This window comes from Dunckerocampus dactyliophorus, chromosome 13, assembly GCF_027744805.1.
Source record: "Dunckerocampus dactyliophorus isolate RoL2022-P2 chromosome 13, RoL_Ddac_1.1, whole genome shotgun sequence".
Taxonomy (NCBI): Eukaryota; Metazoa; Chordata; class Actinopteri; order Syngnathiformes; family Syngnathidae; genus Dunckerocampus; species Dunckerocampus dactyliophorus.
This window is the reverse complement of record NC_072831.1, coordinates 6,226,736-6,246,393: the sequence shown is the minus strand read 5'-3', so window position 1 is coordinate 6,246,393 and position 19,658 is coordinate 6,226,736. Positions and strand designations below refer to the sequence as shown.

The 19,658-nt window shown below is 44.1% G+C and overlaps 1 protein-coding gene across 3 annotated transcripts in view; it reads left to right on the top strand.

Moving 5' to 3' along the window:
• The first annotated feature begins 199 nt into the window (after window positions 1-199).
• ak7b (adenylate kinase 7b) overlaps window positions 200-19,658 on the top strand; it is a 37,792-nt gene continuing 18,333 nt past the window's right edge. For 2 of the 3 annotated variants that reach the window (XM_054796023.1, XM_054796020.1), the window contains exons 1-8: window positions 200-1,359; window positions 3,880-4,035; window positions 4,120-4,228; window positions 11,792-11,886; window positions 13,110-13,220; window positions 15,434-15,517; window positions 17,435-17,523; window positions 18,015-18,105. In XM_054796023.1, the coding sequence (XP_054651998.1) occupies window positions 1,246-1,359; window positions 3,880-4,035; window positions 4,120-4,228; window positions 11,792-11,886; window positions 13,110-13,220; window positions 15,434-15,517; window positions 17,435-17,523; window positions 18,015-18,105 (849 nt within the window). In that variant the 5' untranslated portion in view covers window positions 200-1,245. The remainder of the gene's footprint in view (window positions 1,360-3,879; window positions 4,036-4,119; window positions 4,229-11,791; window positions 11,887-13,109; window positions 13,221-15,433; window positions 15,518-17,434; window positions 17,524-18,014; window positions 18,106-19,658) is intronic. The other variant, XM_054796022.1, reaches the window with a different exon arrangement.

Below are 19,658 nucleotides of genomic sequence, written 5' to 3'. Positions count from 1 at the left end.
TCCATCCAGGATCACCCATCCGATCTTCCCTTGAGTTTCATGGTTTGGAGGAACCTCCAGAGTAGAACAAAGTCCGAGCCGTTCTCTAGGAATTTGGCTCTGAAGCACAACTTGTAGATTGTGGTGGGTCTGACTATATCAATGCCACTCTCACGTCACTAAGGTGCACAAAAATACAGTAGTTACTGAGGAACTAATGAAGGATAATGAGGAACTAATGAGTAGAGCACTTGCTGAGGAACTAATGAGCTAATGAGTAGTGGTTAGGGTCAGGGTTAGGTACTGTAGTTTGTTCCTCATTACTATAATTTTGTGTACATTATTGTAAAGTGTGTTCAGTAATTAATCAGTAATTAATTTTTTATGTATGAGAACCAAGGTTCTCAACCTGCTCTGTGTCTTACTGCGCAGTGTGTTACGGTTTACATTACTGTCAAGTTCTAACGATTCATAATTCACTTTGTTTGACAAGTTACCACTATATTTACTTAGCCATTTTTATTTGCATATCCTTTTTAAACACTTATTATCGTGGTCGTGGAGCAATGGACCACCTCTACACACTTGAAAGGCAACTGGAGGGAGCATGGGAGTTTTTTCCAACCAGTCTTGGAAAGGACACCGTGTCCCTCGCTCTGTCCTGAGGGGGTGCTGAGGCAAGACGAGAGACTGTGCATCTATGCGAACTGCTTTCTGTGTCACTAAATCAATAAAGGTACTGTTGCCGCACACCTACCATGTTTATTTGTTCATCTGAGTGTTTTAGCCTTTTTTCTTTGAGGTGTCACTAAGTTTATTTGTAGGGATCGCCATTAGCGGTGCTTCTAAAAAAAAAAGCCCTGCTATATCCAATAAGGAATTCCATATATAATTGAACAACACTACCAAAAACAGATATTTGTGAAAATGAGCATAGAATAGAACTGAAAAATTTCCATCTCGTCACGCTAGTGTTGATCTGATACTATTGTGGTATCGATCCATATTTTGTGTATGTTGTAGGACATGGGGTACATACAGGACAAATATAAAACACATGCTTATTTTTCTGACGCAAACCAAAGGCGGGGGGGATGTGCTACGAACGTCACGGAAATAAAGGAATTGAGCTGCATAACTTTGCCGCCCATCACCACTGTTCCTAAACTTTTGTTGAGTTTATTTCCTGATCAAAATCCACAGTTAAATCCGTGTTCGTCTCCAACCTTGTATTAGCAGAAAGGCACCTCCTTCGTAACCATAGCAATGGAATACAAACATTGGCGGAAATTTGCGTCGAAGATGGTCAAGGTAAAACGGGCTCCGAAGCGAGTTTTTATCAACGCCGTAGATTCATATGCATCAAAAAATATCGCCAAGGTAAATATAGTTTTATAATTAACCCATACCAATCCATGGTAACATTTTAAATATGCCCTTAAATTGGTTTTGTGCTAAACTCTCGTCATGATGGGGAGCACAATCCAACAAGGATGCGTTGAAAACATGTTCTCGGCACACTGCTCAGCTGTTTAATAAACGGTCCAAAAGCGGTGGCGGAGCTAAGGGGTGGCCAGTGGTGCCCATGGCCACCGCTGGTTACTCTCCGGCCACCCCACTGGCCGTTTATACAGTACAATTAGGGTATCAACTTACTGCCACCCTTATGTGAGTAATGGTCTCACCTTGGCCACCCTAATGAAAGATGTCTGGCTCCGCCACTGTTCAAATTATAAGTAGATGTCAGTAATTGTTAATGTACTGTAATGTAATGTTTAATTACGTTGACTCAAGAAGCAAGTATGGCAGTTGGCTATGTGTTTAAATAACTAGGTTCATATTTTTTCATAAGAAGATATCATGATACAGCGGTGCCTTGGTGAACGTCATCAATCTCTTCCAAAAGGTCCAACGCAAACCAAAATGGTCTCTAACCAAAGCAAATTTTCCCATAGAAAACAATGTAAATCCAATTAATCCAGTCCAGACACGCAAAAATGTTAACACAAAACACATTTTATAGACGATAAGTACAGTTTTACATGCAGAAAATTATGCAAAAATATTTACAAATGACAAATAATGGACGACTGAACATTTAACGTCGCCTTTGTCTTTTGTGCAGTCCATGTGTTTGTGATGTGTGTCTCTGTACAACTCTTGATAATATAAACAAACGCTGCTGTCCTAAAATGGCACCCAAGGCCCACAATGCATTGTGCCATCACGTGCAAGTATCGCAAGATTTCCTTTTGAGTCGTGATCCAAGATGGCGGCGTAAACAAACCGGATGGTATTTTGGACGATAAACAAGCGGGCAAACGCAAGCCAAGACAGAATTTTAGCAAAAATTTTGGATGTTAACCGAAAAACGGGATAACTGGGGTGGACGTTAACCGAGGTACCACTGTATACAGTGGTGTGAAAAAGTGTTTGCCGCCTTTCTGATTTCTTCTTTTTTTCCATGTTTTTGTTGACACTTAGATGTTTCAGACCATCAAACAAATTTAAATATTAGTCAGTGACAACACAACTGACTAACACAACTTAAATTAAAGTTTTTTTATTATTTAGGGAGAAAAACAATTCAAACCAACATGGTCCTGTGTGAAAAAGTGATGACCCCCTATACCAAACAACTGGTTGGGCCACCCTTAGCAGCAACCACTGCAATCAAGCGTTTGTGATAACTTGCAATGAGTCTCTTACAGCGCTGTGGAGGAATTTTGGCCCACTCATCTTTGCAGAATTGTTGTCATTCAGCCACATTGGAGGGTTTTCCAGCATGAACACCTTTTTAAGGTCATGCCACAGCATCTCAATAGGATTCAGGTCAGGACTTTGACTAGGCCACTCCAAAGTCTTCATTTTGTTATTCTTCAGCCATTCAGAGGTGGACTTGCTGGTGTGTTTTGGATCATTGTCCTGCTGCAGAACCTAAGTTGCTTTCAGCTTGAGGTCACCAACAGATGGCCGGACATTCTCCTTCAGGATTTTTTGGTAGACAGCAGAATTCATGGTTCCATTTATTACAGCAAGTCTTCCAGGTCCTGAAGCAGCAAAACAGCCCCAGACCATCACACTACCACCACCATATTTTACTGTTGTTATGATGCTCTTTTTCTGAAATGCGAAGTTACTTTTACGCCAGATGTAATGGGACACACCTTCCAAAAAGTTCAACTTTTCTCTCGTCAGACCACAGAGAACACATGGCCATGTAGATTTGGATTTTTTTTTTCTCCCTTAATAATAAAAGGTTTCATTTAAAAACTGCATTTTGTGTTCAGTTGTGTTGTCATCGACTAATATTTAAATTTGTTCGATGATCTGAAACATTTAAGTGTGATTAAAAAAATAAGAACTCAAGAAGGGGGCCAACACTTTTTCACACCACTGTATCTAGTTATCCATCTTCCATACTGCTTCTTCTCATTAGGGTCACGGGGGCATGCTGGAGCCTATCCCAACTGACTTCGGGCGAGAGGCGGGGTATACCCTGGACTGGTCGCCAGCCAATGGCAGGGCACATGTAGACAAATAACCATTCACACTCACATTCATACCTATGGACAATTTAGAGTCTCCAATTAACCTAACATGCATGTTTTTGGAATGTGGGAGGAAACCCATGCACGGGGAGAACATGCTAACTCCACACAGAAATGCAACCCAGGTTTTCCCGATCTCCAGACTGTGACTGTGTGGCCAACATGCTAACCACTAGACCACCGTGTGGCCATATCTAGTTATCATTTGCGGGAAATTCCACTAGGTTTGTGGTATATCCCTCGTCGTTTTTCTTTAAGCACAAAAGGGTCTGAGTCCTTAAGTGTTAATAATTGGAATTGTAGAATGTCAACTGCGTTCATTGAAAGCAAACGTGTTCCTGCTTGACAGTGGCTTTCCAAACAAACGCTTCAATCCAATGCAACGACTGACAGAGAGGGTGTGAAAGTGAAATCGAACGACAACGTGTTACAAAGTTACCCGGTCGTTGGGACCCTATCAGAGGGTTCGGAGGAGGACACGCCATATTTGCAGGAAGCATACGTGGTAAGTGTTTTATCAACAAAAAGAAAAATCTAACCATAACTGCAAAATTACTCAAAAGAAAAACTACCACTTTTTGTCTCCAAGCAACTGAGTCGAGAAATGATTCTTGAAAAACTGCTGGAGTGTGACGTCATCATCTACAACATTACCCAGCATCCTGACCAGGTGGATGAGGCCTGCTGGGCTGTGTCAGGTAGGCAATTTGGTCCTTAAATGGTCATATAGTGAGGCAGAATTCTACTTTTTAAATGTAAAATAATACAAACTCCCTTCTTAAATGTAACCTTGTGAAAAAGGAAGTACTGTACACACTTCTGGAAGTAGCACAAAGCAGATTTATAAAGGGTAGGCACAGGAAGTGATCATTTGAGCTCTTAACGTCAATCAGCCATCTTGGCAAGGATATAAAAAAAAAAAGTGGGAGCTTCAAGAGTGTGAGATAACAATCTCGCCTTATTTGTGGAAAACATCTTTTCCAGGGTGTACTCGCACCGGGCCAGTTGTAAGCGTGCTTCGGCCCGTTTCACACCTGAAGTTCAGCACATAGGGTTAGTGTGAATGCTCTGATTGTGCTCAAGTTCGGCACACTTGCCCTCTTCTGGCACGACTGGAAGACGTGGGCCAGTGCACGGCATGATTGCATGCACACGTGCCACACGGCCGTAGTCACAGAATATCTTCTTAATGATAACCGACACATTCATAACCAAAATAATTAGGAATACTGAAAATAATCCAAACAGTACATGAATATACCGAATAAAAGCCTGTCATTTAAAACCTATAACCGGCCTGGTTCAGCCAGCCCCGTGTTCCGCCTGGGCTTGAGACAGTCTCTGCAAAATGAGAGTTGAGAGCGCTAGCCATTGAGCTAAAAGCCAGGGCTGTCAAGTCAATGACCAGCACGACTCTTAAGGTGTTACTGAGTGAGATTTTGCAACGTACCAGCCATCATTCTTTATGATGGCTTGATATAATCATCCATCCATCCATGCATTTTCTTCAACTTATCCACATCAGAAAAGACAGAAACATGCAAAATAATCGTCTAACAAATCGTATCAACTGTTATCTTGTATTTCTTCAATTTTCGGACTATTCCACCCATGACAGTGGTGTCTTTGTTGCCAAGCTTCTTGCTTGCAGTCCATTCCAGTTTTTTGAAGGTCTACAATCTTGTCCCTGAGGTCCTCTAACAGCTGTTCGGTTGAGCCTGGAAGAGACTATTTCTGTGACAGGTGTATTTTATCTCCATACTGAGTTAAGATTAGGAGTACTGTCACGCCTCGTTTATCAGACCCAACCGTGACAAATGAATTTCGGCAAAGTAGGATTCCTTATTTATAAATGGAATATTTTCGTAGTTTGAACATAGAAAACGACGTGAATTAACACCCCTATAGTCACCTCTACACTTGTATCACCCAATATATTAGACATATTTACAGAAAATAAGACATGTTAGACATAAATAAAACATAACATACTCACATGTTAGCATTGAGAGAGAGTTCCTTCTTGTTTTTTTCTTGACAGTGTACTACCTTCGGTGGCTATCGTCTCGTCAGTGTAATGTAATGGCGGCTGAATGATACGTCAGGATGGCTGTGAATTAGCCAGCCTTTTTATTTGAAATAGACACAAGGCACTTTGTCTTACAGGCAGATGCTCAAAACGCAGCATGAACACTTCAACACTTCCTCGTGCTCGTCTTCTCTGGACTTATTTCCTGAAAGCTAGCTCTAACCCCGCATGCAGAACGTCACTGCCCACTATAGTCCACACTTTGAACAGCTCAGAACCACACAATACACCCGCCGTTACAGTGACATCACTGACACCAAGTGACCAGTGTAGGATGTGTCATCTGAATGTGTATTTTCATTCATTTAGCAATTTGTATGCTTGAAAATGCTTAATTTAGGCCAAGAATATATACAATTTGCTTAAATGTGCCTATATTTTCAACCACAAAACATCAATAAGTTATTAATTGATGTATTTTGAAGAAACGTGCAAGAGTAAAGCTGTCATGAGTGGCGGATGCCACAGCAGGAAAATAGGATCCCAACGCAAGACTAGGGCAACTTCGAAATACAAAAATAAGGTTTAATAACAAAAAGTGTCCAAACAGGCAAAGTACAAACAAAGGAAAATCCACTACGGGTAAGAAACAAAAAACACTGACAGCAGAAGGCTGTCAGGAAAAAACTAGAAGTAGTCACAAAAAACACTGAAGGCAAACCAACAGGAAACACTAAGGTAGTACAGAGCAGGTAAGTATAAGCACAGGTAACAGGCCAGAAAGCAGGGTAAGGGTAATGGAGCCGGACTGAGCGGGAGCAAGGAACAGGAGGTCAGGAAGTACAATCTGGCACTGAACAGAACGTCAGCCTTGCTTAAGAGGAGTCCAGATTGCTGATTGCCCGCAGGTGCGCTCCGGCGTCTCCGCCCACGCCGGCTGAGGTGCACTGCGGACAAATGGCAGACAGGCGGCAGCAGAGCGACAAGCAAAGCGTGACAGTATGTCCCCCCCTCATAAGACGCCTCCTGGCGGCTTACCTGGCTTGTTAGGATGGAGATGGTGGAAGTCGCTTATGAGTGACGGGTCCAAGATAAGGGAGCGGGAGACCCAAGAACGCTCCTCAGGGCCGTAACCCTCCCAGTCGACCAGGTACTGGAATCCTCTGCCCCTCCTTCGGGAGTCCAAGATAGCCTTCACTGTGTACGCTGGATGGCCATCGATCAGGTGCGGCGGAGGAGGCGACTCGACCGGGGGGCACAGGTGACTGGAGGACACAGGCTTGAGGCAGGATACATGGAATACCGGGTGTACCTTGAGTGCTGGTGGTAGTTTAAGTCTGACGGAGGAGGGGCTGATGATGGAGTCAATTGGGTATGGTCCCACAAATCTGGGTGCAAGCTTCCGGCTGGTTCCGGCCAGTGGTAAGTCCCTGGATGACAGCCAAACTTCCTGACCGACCTGGTAGGCGGGTGCCGGAATTCTGTGGCGGTCGGCCAGGCATCGATTACGCTCCGCCGTGCGGTTCAGCACGGCTACTGTCTCTCGCCATACTCTTCGGGCGCGGCGAAGGTGGATCTGGACCGATGGTACCGACACTTCCGCCTCCTGAGAGGCGACTTTAAAGGGTGACATACCTGTGGCCGAGCTGACAAGGGTGTTATGTGCGTACTCCACCCAGGGGAGGTGGATGGACCAGGATGACGGGTGTCGGTGGCAGACGCAGCGTAAGGCAGCCTCGAGGTCCTGGTTGGCCCGCTCTGTCTGGCCGTTTGTCTGTGGATGGTGACCGGATGATAAGCTCACTGATGCCCCGAGCATCTTGCAGAAGGACTTCCAGACCTTGGAAGTGAATTGGGGCCCTCTGTCGGAAACAATGTTGAGTGGAATGCCGTGGATGTGGAAGACATGTCTCACCAAGAGTCGAGCTGTGTCCAGTGAAGTAGGTAGTCCAGGTAACGCTATGAAATGTGCCATCTTGGAAAACCGGTCAACAATGTTCAGAATTGTGGTATTTCCTCTGGAAGCAGGTAGTCCAGTAACAAAGTCCAAAGCTATATGTGACCAGGGACGGGTCGGGATGGGCAGCGGTTATAACAGACCCGCCGGAGGTCGATTCGACGACTTATTTCTGGTGCAGACAGAGCAGGCCGCGACGAACTCCTTCACATCTGCCGCCATGGAAGGCCACCAAAACCTCTCCGCCAATGCCAGTTGAGTTCGTCTGGTTCCTGGGTGACAGGTAACTCTGGATGCGTGACCCCACTGCAATACGTCCGATCTCAGTGTCTCTGGAACAAACAATTTACCAGCAGGACAACCCTCTGGAGACTCCTCCCCTTTAGTTGCCTCCGAAACCTTCTTCTCCACCTCCCACCGAACAGCGCCGAACACCCGGGCCACAGCTATGATGGTTTCCGGTGCTGTTCCCTCCTCCGTGGAACTGAAGACTCTGGACAGGGCGTCAGGTTTAATATTGCATGAACCAGGTCTGTAGGTGATGGAGAAATTGAAGCGTCTTAGGAACAGTGACCAACAGGCTTGTCTGGCATTGAATCTCTGGGCGGTTCTGATGTAGGATAAATTCTTGTGGTCGGTAATCATTATGAAAGGATGGGCTGCGCCCTCCAGCCAATGCCGCCACTCCCGCAGCGCGAGAACGATGGCCAACAGCTCCCTGTTGCCCACATCGTAGTTCCCTTCAGCCTGTGTGAGGCGACGCGAGAAGAAGGCGCAGGGATGCAGCCTCTGGTCGACCGGGGACCGCTGGGACAGCACGGCTCCCACTCCCGTATCAGAAGAGTCTACCTCAACAGAAAATTGTAAATTAGGATCAGGATGTACCAGAACCGGAGCGGATGTAAACAAGGTCTTGAGTGTGTTAAACGCAGAATTAGCCTCTGGGGTCCATACAAACGGAACTTTAGGTGATGTAAGCCTAGTCAGAGGTCCTGCTTTACTGCTGAAATTACGTATAAATCGCCTGTAGAAGTTGGCGAACCCGAGGAACCTCTGCAAGTGCTTCCTTGATTTAGGAGTAGGCCACTCGACCACCGCCTGGATCTTGGCGGGATCGGCACGCAGTTGACCCTTCTCCACAATGTACCCCAGAAATGGCACCGAAGTGGCGTGAAAGTCGCACTTCTCTGCCTTTACGTAGAGCCTATTCTCCATTAAACGCTGGAGAACTAGTCGGACATGAGTGGTGTGGTCTTGAAGATTCCTGGAAAAGATAAGTATGTCATCCAAATATACGAAATAGAATTGATTTATCATGTCGCTGAGAACATCGTTAATGAGGTTTTGGAACACCGCCGGGGCGTTCGTGAGACCGAAAGGCATCACCAGATATTCGAAATGCCCCAGCGGTGTGTTAAACGCGGTCTTCCACTCATCTCCATCCTTAATGCGTACCAGATGATAGGCGTTGCAGAGATCTAATTTTGAGAAAATGCGTGCAGAGTGTAAAGCGGAAAAGGCGGAATCCATAAGTGGCAAGGAGTAACTATTGCGGACAGTAATGCTATTGAGCCCCCGGTAATCGATACAGGGCCGTAGAGATTTGTCCTTCTTGGCAACAAAGAAAAAGCCCGCCCCAAGTGGCGAGGAAGAGGGTCGAATAAGACCGGCTGCTAGGGAAGAGGAAATGTACTCTTTGAGGGCTTTTTGTTCTGGAGCGGAGATGTTATACAATTTGGCGCTAGGAAAGGTGGCGTTAGGGAGTAATTCTATGGCACAGTCGTATGGTCGATGAGGGGGAAGTGTTTGCGCACGGTCCTTGCTGAACACTTGCTTTAAGTCATGGTATTCGCTAGGAATTCCTGTAAGATCTATAACTTCCTCTGGGGATATGGAAGAGGGAACATTGGATCGAGCTGAACGGAGACAATTAGCGTGACAAAACGGGCTCCAACTGGAGACGTGCAATTTGTTCCAATCTATGAGTGGGTTGTGAAGCTTAAGCCAGGTTAACCCCAGCACTAGTGGTGCGGACTGGGAGGGCATGACGTAAAAACGGATGGTCTCGGAGTGGTTACCAGAGAGATGAAGGATAAGCGGTTCGGTTTGGTGTGTAATGACCGCCAGGAAGCGCCTATCCAAAGACCAGACCTCCTTCTTAGCAGGTAACTTAATCATACTGATATATTTGAGAACAAACGTAGTGTCCAAGAAACAGTCATCGGCGCCCGAGTCAATAAGGGCGGCTATGTCAATACTTCTATCTTTCTTTATAATTACTCCCTTAATTTGAAGTCTCTTGAAGGGAACCTCCTCCGCTGTAGTGGCTGAATCCTGGAGGTACTCACAGCTCCCCATGGCTGGATGGTCCTCCGTAGCCGGTTGGTTGCTCCTGGATCTTGGCTTTAACTCCGCTGCTGATCCAGAAGTCGATCCCTGGTGACGATGTGGTCGAATGGGGCATTGGAGGAGTCGATGCCCCGGATCTCCACAGTAGAGGCAGAGGTCCAGCTTGCGACGACGTGCTCTTTCCTCGGCGGCGAGGCGTCGTCCCCCAAGTTGCATAGGAACCTCTGGTAGTACGGCCACGGCGTCTCCGATCCCTGGTTCGAGCGTCTGTCCCTCAGGAGATGGTAATGGTATCCTCGTAGGAATCGACACCCTGCCGTAGTATCCCTCCTTGGTGTACTCTCTCACCCTCTCCTTTATGCGGTTCTCTAACTCGATGGCTAAATTGATAAGGCCGTTGAGGGAAGTAGTGTTGTCCTTAGCTACCAGCTCATCTTTAATGTGTACATCGAGTGCTTTGCGAAAAATACTTCGGAGAACGGTATCGGGATACCCACTCTCTACAGCAAGCACTCGGAAATCAATAGAAAAATCTGCCACCGGGTGTCCTTTCTGCTTCATGTCGAGTAGTTGGCTTGCTGCTTCCATTCCCCGAATGGGATGATGAAAAACTCGTCTGATTTCTTCCAGGAACATAGGTAAGGAGGTGCGTATGGCAGGCATAGATGTGCTCGCAACCATAGCCCACGTAGCGGCTCTACCCGAGAGTAAACTCATTATGAATGCTACCTTAGATTGGTCCGATGAATACGTGGTGGGTTGCTGGTCAAACACGAGGGAACACTGGTGTAGAAACTGTTTGCAAGAGTCCGAATCTCCAGAGAAGCGAGCGGGGTGAGGGATATTAGGCTCTCTCGGCTGATGAGATACAGGTGCGTGTGCAGCTGCGCCATTAGGTGCGTCTAAGGCGTGTGGGGACGTACCGACCTCTGGTGGCGGGTGAGAGGAGGTGCTGGCAAGTCGTAGGTTTAAAGCGTCCATGCCAGCAGATAGAACCGATATGGCCTCCATGATGCCTTGGAGTGTCTTCTCGTGGCCACCGACTAATTGGCCTTGATGTGCCAGGGCCGAGCGGAAGTGCTCCATGTCTGCGGGATCCATTTTGGCCAGATTGTTCTGTCATGAGTGGCGGATGCCACAGCAGGAAAATAGGATCCCAACGCAAGACTAGGGCAACTTCGAAATACAAAAATAAGGTTTAATAACAAAAAGTGTCCAAACAGGCAAAGTACAAACAAAGGAAAATCCACTACGGGTAAGAAACAAAAAACACTGACAGCAGAAGGCTGTCAGGAAAAAACTAGAAGTAGTAACAAAAAACACTGAAGGCAAACCAACAGGAAACACTAAGGTAGTACAGAGCAGGTAAGTATAAGCACAGGTAACAGGCCAGAAAGCAGGGTAAGGGTAATGGAGCCGGACTGAGCGGGAGCAAGGAACAGGAGGTCAGGAAGTACAATCTGGCACTGAACAGATGCTGCTGCCTTGCTTAAGAGGAGTCCAGATTGCTGATTGCCCGCAGGTGCGCTCCGGCGTCTCCGCCCACGCCGGCTGAGGTGCACTGCGGACAAATGGCAGACAGGCGGCAGCAGAGCGACAAGCAAAGCGTGACAAAAGCAGTGAAATTCAAAGCGCAAAGTGGTGAGGGATGACTACTTTCCTAAAGGGACAGGACTAATTAGTGTGTTTCATAACACATAACTCATCTGTCGGGGTCAGATAAATAAAAATGTATAAATGTATAAAAACTTTTTCTGCAATTTTTAGTTATGTCCCATGTCTCTCTGTTAAAACCTGAACAATTTTGGACTGTTCATGTCTTCATAAGGGTGTAAAGTTATAATATCAGCAGGGGATCAAATAATTACTTCCTCCACTGTATATACAAAATGTTAAAGAGATGTTTTCTGTTTTGTGTGTTCGCAGCCCTCCACAATAAAATATCAAGTTTTACTGGACCAAAGATGTTTATCCTCGTCTCTACAGTGATGACTTGGGCATGCAGTGAGGCAGTCATTTCTGTAAGCATTTAGTATACAGCACCTGGGGAGGGAGTGATTGCATTTTTCACATTTAAAGGGAACCTATTATACTCATTTTCGGGCCTCTGTATTGAGTTCGGGACTCCAATAGAGCAGCTACACACGATAACCCGAACAGAAAGCTTTCTCGATCTCTCGATGAAAATTAAAATCTTTACATTTACAAATGTCAGTCAAGTGCTAGTTACATTTTGAAATGTAATAATATAAATATTTAATATAAATATGGAAAAATAATATGGATGCTCCGATCAGGTTTTTATGCTGTCGATACCGATCATCCATGAGTGAAACCGGCCGATACTGATCACAGAGATTAAGTGTGTTACGTGCAGTCAGGTAGAGATCCCAATATGCAGAGCCAGACACAATCCAGGTCAAAAATAATATCTTTAATTTCGTAAAGCAAGAACCAAGTAACAAAGGAATAGCAAAAAGTTCTGTGTCCAACTGAGGTAGAACGGTGCAACTAAAGTAGTAAAACAAAAAGGCACCGTGGAAAAAGGCAACAACTCACTGATGAGCAGACGGCGTCACAGGAGGCAAGGAGCACGTGGAACAGACTTTGAAATAACATAGCAATCATAAGGCCAAGAGCACAGGCACAAACAAACTGGTGTTTCGCATGCAGCATGCAGCATGCAGCATGCAGCATGCTTTTAAGGAGATTTGGGATGTGAGAACAGCTTGATGGCGTTCCAGCAGGTAAACCCGGTGTCCTCCACCGCCGCCGCCGGCCAGCCATCCAGTCGTTGTCTTTTAAAGGCTGTGGTCTTAAGCTTTTGATCAGCTGATAAACAGCCTATGTGTTTGTCATTGTTTACTCAAAACATTTGTCTCACTCCCATTGCTTATTTTTGCCTTTTGAAGCTCTACTTAGAAGCTCCTTAAGATCGAACAGTACAAAATGTAAATTCTTGCAATTTTTAAACTGGTCTTAACATTTTGGCAAGGAGTGTACTTTAAAACCTTTTAAATTGTGTGATCACTGACTTATTCTCCAACAGCAACAGGGTCCAAAGAACCAGAAAGAAAGCTTTGCAACGCAGTATTCTTCTGTGTCAACCTTCTGAAACTAAAAAAATCAAATAGCGCTGAAGGGACAGCCACAAGTCATGGGACGACCATTCCTGTACTAAAATAAACATGCTGCCGTAATGCTGTATTTACTTTTTAAACTTCCCTTTTATTTTCTGTCATAGGGTGAGCTGGAGCTCCCTTTTACCGATGATGACTTTCGAAGAAGACAAGCCCATCCAAACTTCAAACAACACATTGAACTGGAGAAACTGGTGGCCAAACTGGGCAGGACTGTATGTTTTGAAATTCCGTCTTACAGGATCTGTTTGGTCATTTTTGTAATGACAGTGCAGACATACAAAACCACAATGTGCTATGCTTATCAGCTTACTTTATTTGGCCTGGGCAGGACACTTTCCCTCAGGCTGAATGTGATAAATGCATTGTGAACAGCTCCATCACCATGTACAGTGGGGAAAATATCGAGGAAAAGGCTTCTTGAGACGTCATCTGTACTTCTGTGTAGAAGGTGTCGGACGTTTCGCTCCTCATCCGAAGAGCTTCGTCAGCAAACTAATAAGTGCTGGTAGCTTAGGCCTTAAATACAGTAAGAGTGGGCGAAATTGACATTTGTCAAAAGAAGAGAGTAGGGAAAGAAACCCAAAAGCCCACAGAAGCAAAAAGGAGAGGAGTGGTAGTCCCTTATGTAGCGGGGGTCTCCGAAAAACTCCAGAGGATCTTATGGCAACACAAAATTCCTACCTATTTCAAACCAGTAAATACCCTGAGACAAAAATTAGTGCATCCTAAAGACAAGGCTCCAAACCAGAAACAGAGCAATGTGGTCTATTCCATCCACTGTAAAGATGAGGAATGCAAAGAGCACTACATTGGGGAAACTAAGCAAATGCTCCAAAAAAGGCTTTATCAACATCGCAGGGACAATGCTAGTGGTCCTCAATCAGCAGTACATCTACACCTGAAAGCTACCAATCACTCTTTTCAGGACAGCGAGGTTAAGATTTTGGCCAAAGAAAACAGATGGTTTGAAAGAGGAGCAAAGGAAGCTATTTTTGTCAAACAACAGAACCCATCATTGAATCGCAATGGTGGTTTGAGGTTTAATTTGGACCCTGTGTTCAGCAGGTTACTGAGACCAAAACCCACAGCTCTTAGTCTTGCAAATGAGGTGAAGGCAGGGCCGAGCCAGAACAATAGATGCTAACAAGCCAGTATCAGAGTCGTTCATACCCAATTCAGGGAGCGACACTTCCCTTTTATCGTAGGTGTGAATAACAGGATAGGATTATACCACTGCTCCGCCCAGGCTTAGTGTAACGAACCAATAGGAGGAGGGTGTTGGCACACCAATTTCGCCCACTCTTACTGTATTTAAGGCCTAAGCTACCAGCACTTATTAGTTTGCTGACGAAGCTCTTCGGATGAGGAGCGAAACGTCTGACACCTTCTACACAGAAGTACAGATGACGTCTCAAGAAGCCTTTTCCTCGATGAACAACTCCTGTACGACTGAGAGCCTACACAGACGCAGTGGGGAAAATAAGTATTTAATGATTCTGGAAGTCTACCCCCTTACAAATGTATGAACAGTCCATCATTTTATGGTAGGGTTATTGTAACAAAGAGCGACAGAATGTAAACAAAATCCAGGAAAAAATAACATTCAACGAAAGTTATTAAATCAGTTTGTATTTCATTGATTAGTATTTGAAACTAAAGGAAAGTGGCTTAGAACTTGGTAGAGAACCCTTGATGATAAGCTTAGACGTTGTTTCTCGCCGTTGGCCGCCAGGGTTGCACACATCTCAGGAGAAATTGTGGCCAGTCCCAAAGCAGAATGTTTCCAACTCCATGTTTGAAAGTAGAGATGGTGGTGTCGGACTCTGATTCAGCATTTCTCTGCCTACTCCAAACATGTAGAGTCGGGTAGGTAGGTAGCTAGAAAAGATAGATCTATCCATCTACAAGAAAGTAGCTATGCACATATATCAGAAGAACTTTATCACAAAACAGAACAACCAAGGCAAGACATGAGCGATAAGAAAAGTAAGAAAAGAGGGTAAAAATAAATAAATATATATATATGGAACCGATCACGTCAAATTGGTAGCGCAATAATACATACAGAATAAATAATAATAATACATAATAATAATAATAATAAGGTAATAAGTCCAGTCCTGTGTGTGTTTTTGTTGCTCCCCCTCTGTTGTGTTGAAAAGCCGCATGGGAGAGGAATGATCTGCTCAGTCTTTTTTATGAGCGGGGCAGTGATAGTAATCTGCCACTGAAACTGGTCTTCTGTCGGGAGATGATGCTGTGCATTGGATGATGCTGGTTTCTAAAATTTCTGGTGATTAATTTTTAAAAAAGAAGCTTTTTTTATAACCTCCCGACCTATTTGAGGATGGGTGTGTTTTATATCCATTGCAAATAGCAAACCACTGCTTGATTGTCCTTCTCACTATTGTCACTTTCCTTTTAGGAGAGATCATCGTTTTCCACGTATATTGTGGTGTCGGGTCTTCAGTACGGAATGGGAGAGCAGGTTCTTCATCTCTTTTTCAGGGTGAGAGTTTGTGGCTTCTTGTTAGATTCCTTGAACTGCCTATTTATATATAAATGCATCACTTTTGGTTTTGCTCCTGTTAAACTATTATCATGACACTTTTAGATTCAGTCTAATAGCTCAGTGCATTTTCTGTCTAATTGCGTTTCACATAGCACAGCTAGAGTTGCTCAACACTCACAGGTAACCAATAGAAAAATACTGAGAGACCCACAATGGATACATTGCTCTCACTCACACAAGCTTAACTACTCAATTGTACATAAACTTAAGTTTCACTTTTATTTTTTTATTATTAACGTAAAACATATGCGTTCTTACTAGGGATTGCTGATCATATCCGCCCACCGATATTATCGGCCCGATATTAGCATGAAAATGTAATATCAGTTGATATCGGTATTGGATTTTTCACTATAATGAAAACCGCTAATAAAAAACTGCTGTATATAGGCCTGTGGGCTCCCGTACTTGCCGTCATCGAGGCATCCAGCGGTGCCAGTACGTGGAAATAATTTGCCACGTCCTGTGTTATTCCTCGCAGTCGGAACTGGGCTTGATATGCTTGATAGCACCGTCGTTAGCTAACTCATTAGCTTGTAGCGGCTCCGGCACGGTCTCTTTGTCTCTGTTGTCAGTCGACATTTTTACCCACGGCGAGGGTCACCAAAGGTGGAGATGCGATTCACAACGAGACAGGAGTCGAGGTAGGCGGCACCATGACATGATATGTGATGTTGCACATATCGGTATCGGTTGATATCAAATTTGGAAATTGAGAGATGGACAATATCGACATATCGGTTATCGGCAAAAAAGCTAATATCAGACATCCTGACTTCTTACCTTTTATTTATATATGTAGTATAATGAGTGCATGCAACCTATACTTCTCCAGGAAAAGCTCTGATACTTAGTTGTAAAAGTCTTATCACCTCCTGGTGAGCTTAGGTATGTAATCCTCCATCTTGGCAACCAAATCCATTCATTCATTCAGCAGAGCATAAAAATATCTTTGATGGATCTGACTTGCTGCTCTCCAGCTGTCAAAAAAACACCAAACGCTGTCTTTTCCTCTCTATGAAAGGACAGCAGTGACAAGCACCTTAAGCACCCACCCGCTAAGGATGACACGAGTACTGCAAGCACCTCCTGTATGACATTTCTCTGTATTTTATTGTCCAATTAGTGAGAATAATGGTGTCAAACTTATTTTAAAGACATTATACGGGCTGCAGAAAGTCATGGTGTTTAATAAATGTTGCTGCAACATTATATTATTATATTATATTATATTATATTATTGGCGACACGCTGACAAACAGAAACTGACAAGCGCCATGATCCAACTCAGCGCACTCACTAAGTGAGTAGGCTGCGCTTGCGCACTGTATTTGATCAGGTAATGTGCAAATTCAGCGATTTTTACTGAAGAAAATGTGAAAAACTAATGGAATCATACAGATAATCATTTATAATACAGGTCAATGGACAAAATATCGGCTATCGGCTTTATTATGTTATCATTTTTCATTTTTTGCCTCCCCTGACTGCACAACACTGGTATTTTAATGAAAAACACTCCAAAATGATGTACCCCAACATACTAGTATAGGTTAAATGATTCAAACTGTTGAAGAAATAAAGTCACTCTCAACACAAATTGAAGTTTTGTGTATAAAAAAAAAAAAAAAAAAAAAAAGGAGCTCATAAAGATCAGAAAATCACTTTCTCCTAAAGCTGTAAAAACACATTTACATGCTATGATACTTTCTTGCATGAGATACTTTCTGTCATGTTGGACAGCAACATATCAAACTACCCTAAAACCTGTTAAATTACTGTATGGACAAGCACTGGCAATACTGGACAAAAATGTGAGTAAGTTTTTAACTCAATTTAATTCTGGATTTATAGATGTCATGGCTGGGACAAGAAAAAGAAATACCTGTCTTTGGAGAGGGCAACAACATTGTTCCCACAATTCACATCCGTGACCTTGCAAGGTGGGATACAAGAACACTCGGAAATGCTTTCTTCGATATCTGCGCATGAAGAGATGTGGAGTTGCATTTAGAAATGCACTCACGTGCACTCAACAAGTACATTTGAGTTGTCAGTTGACATAATATGCATATTTTTGGACTGTGAGAGGAAGTGAGGAGAGCACGGCTCAAGTTAAGGTGGAGTCAGTGGGGGCCGAGCCCCCTTGAAGGCCATTTGGGATCCATTCAAATACATCCCATGTTATTATGAACTAAAATTCAATTTCCACGGTGAGCACATGCAAACCAAGGACCACAACTGTACATTGCTTTTAGAGACTGGCTCTATTGGCTTTTTCCCAATCAATCACATCCATGCCCTTTTCTATTTTTTTTCTTAATCCTATATACTGAACAACGCTGTGCCCAATGGCTGAGTATTGCATTCTGATGTGTGTGAATGTTGAAGTAATTAAATGTCTCACTTTAATATAATACTATTTTCATTGAAGTGTGATTCACAAAGTAATCGAGCTTCAGCCCAAGCCCTATTACCTGCTTGCTGTGGACTATTCCAACAACACCATGAAGGACATTGTTAAGGTTTGTATGGTAATATTATACAATATCACTGATACTTTTAATCATGCAAACCTCTGCTAAATTTGTCTTTAGACTGTTGCTAGATTTGCACCCCTCGCCCTCTTCCCTTTATATGGAATCTTCCCCCAATGGAATCAATTCATCACTGGCCTGTGCTCACACAGAGCATTCGAGCCACCGTCCACGTACGTGTCCCATCACTTTTATTCTTCTGTATTACTGCAATTTCCATCACATTGTGGATTGTTTGCAGTCTGACTTTGAGCTGCTGGCCGCTGTCATTCATTTCTTGTGGTCATGCGTTCCGCACACAAACATCGTTGTGATTGAGCGAGCTCTGGGTTTGACTTTGGAGTCAGTTATGAATTGTCTGTTATTCAGAACTTGTGAGGAGCGATCTGTCCAACAGTCATTTTGTGACTCCACTATGTTGTGTGCGTGCATGTGCATGGAATTGTGCCGGGCCCTAGACTACCTCTGTGAGTCATGCCAGAGAAGGTGAAGTGTGCCGAGCACGGACATGGATCAGTGCGCTCACACTAGTCAAACATGCTGGGTGTTCGTGGTGAAATGGACCCTGGCACAGTTCGATTGGGACAAGTACCAATACGGTATATTGTCTATATATAGTACGATACAATGCGAATATGCCCAAAGTTGCGAGTTGGGACCAGTTTTATGAACCCCTCATAAACTAGGCTCATCATTGTGAAAAAGTGTGGCATGATCAGACGGGGTCACAACCAAGTGGGTACCCATGGAGGAGACAGATTGTCAGTGTCCTGGGACCGAGGATTCCATGGAGTTTAGCCGTATGGTTGATGCAGCAAAGGACTGCTTTTGCATACGGTCCAAGACCTGATCCTGACATTTACATGTTTTTCCTTCTTTAAAACAAACAAAACTGGTAGTGCTTCTGGATTATAAACTGTACTGGACTGCCAACATGTGCAGGAAAGGGCAGAACCATCTGTACTTCCTCAGAAGGCTGGCGTCCTTCAATGTACAGTATGCAAGAAGCTGCTGCAGATTTTCTACCAGACTTTAGTAGCTAGTGCCCTCCTGTATGCACGAATGTGCTGTGTGAGCAGCCTCAAGAAGGACGCCACATGCCTGGATAAACTGGTGAGGAAGGCAGGTTCTGTCATTGGGACTGAGCTGGACAACCTGACATCGGTGGCAGAGCAAAGGACACTGAGGAGGCTCCTTTCCATCATGGACAACCAGCATCATCCAATGCACAGCATCATCTCCTGACAGAAGAGCAGTTTCAGTGGCGGATTACTATCACTTCCCTGATCCACTGATAGAATGAGCAGAAATACATACAGAAATAGAAATACATAAATAAATAATACGCAATGCTTCACGTCCAATTTGTAGTGCAACAATACATAACAATAATAATAATCAAACATAAGTATTATTCATGATAAGGGAATAAGGTAATAAGTCCAGTCCTGTGTGTGTTTTTATCGCTCCCCCTCTGATGTGCATGGGGGAGGAATGATCTTCTCAGTCTTTCAGTTAAGCAGGGCAGTGATAGTAATCTG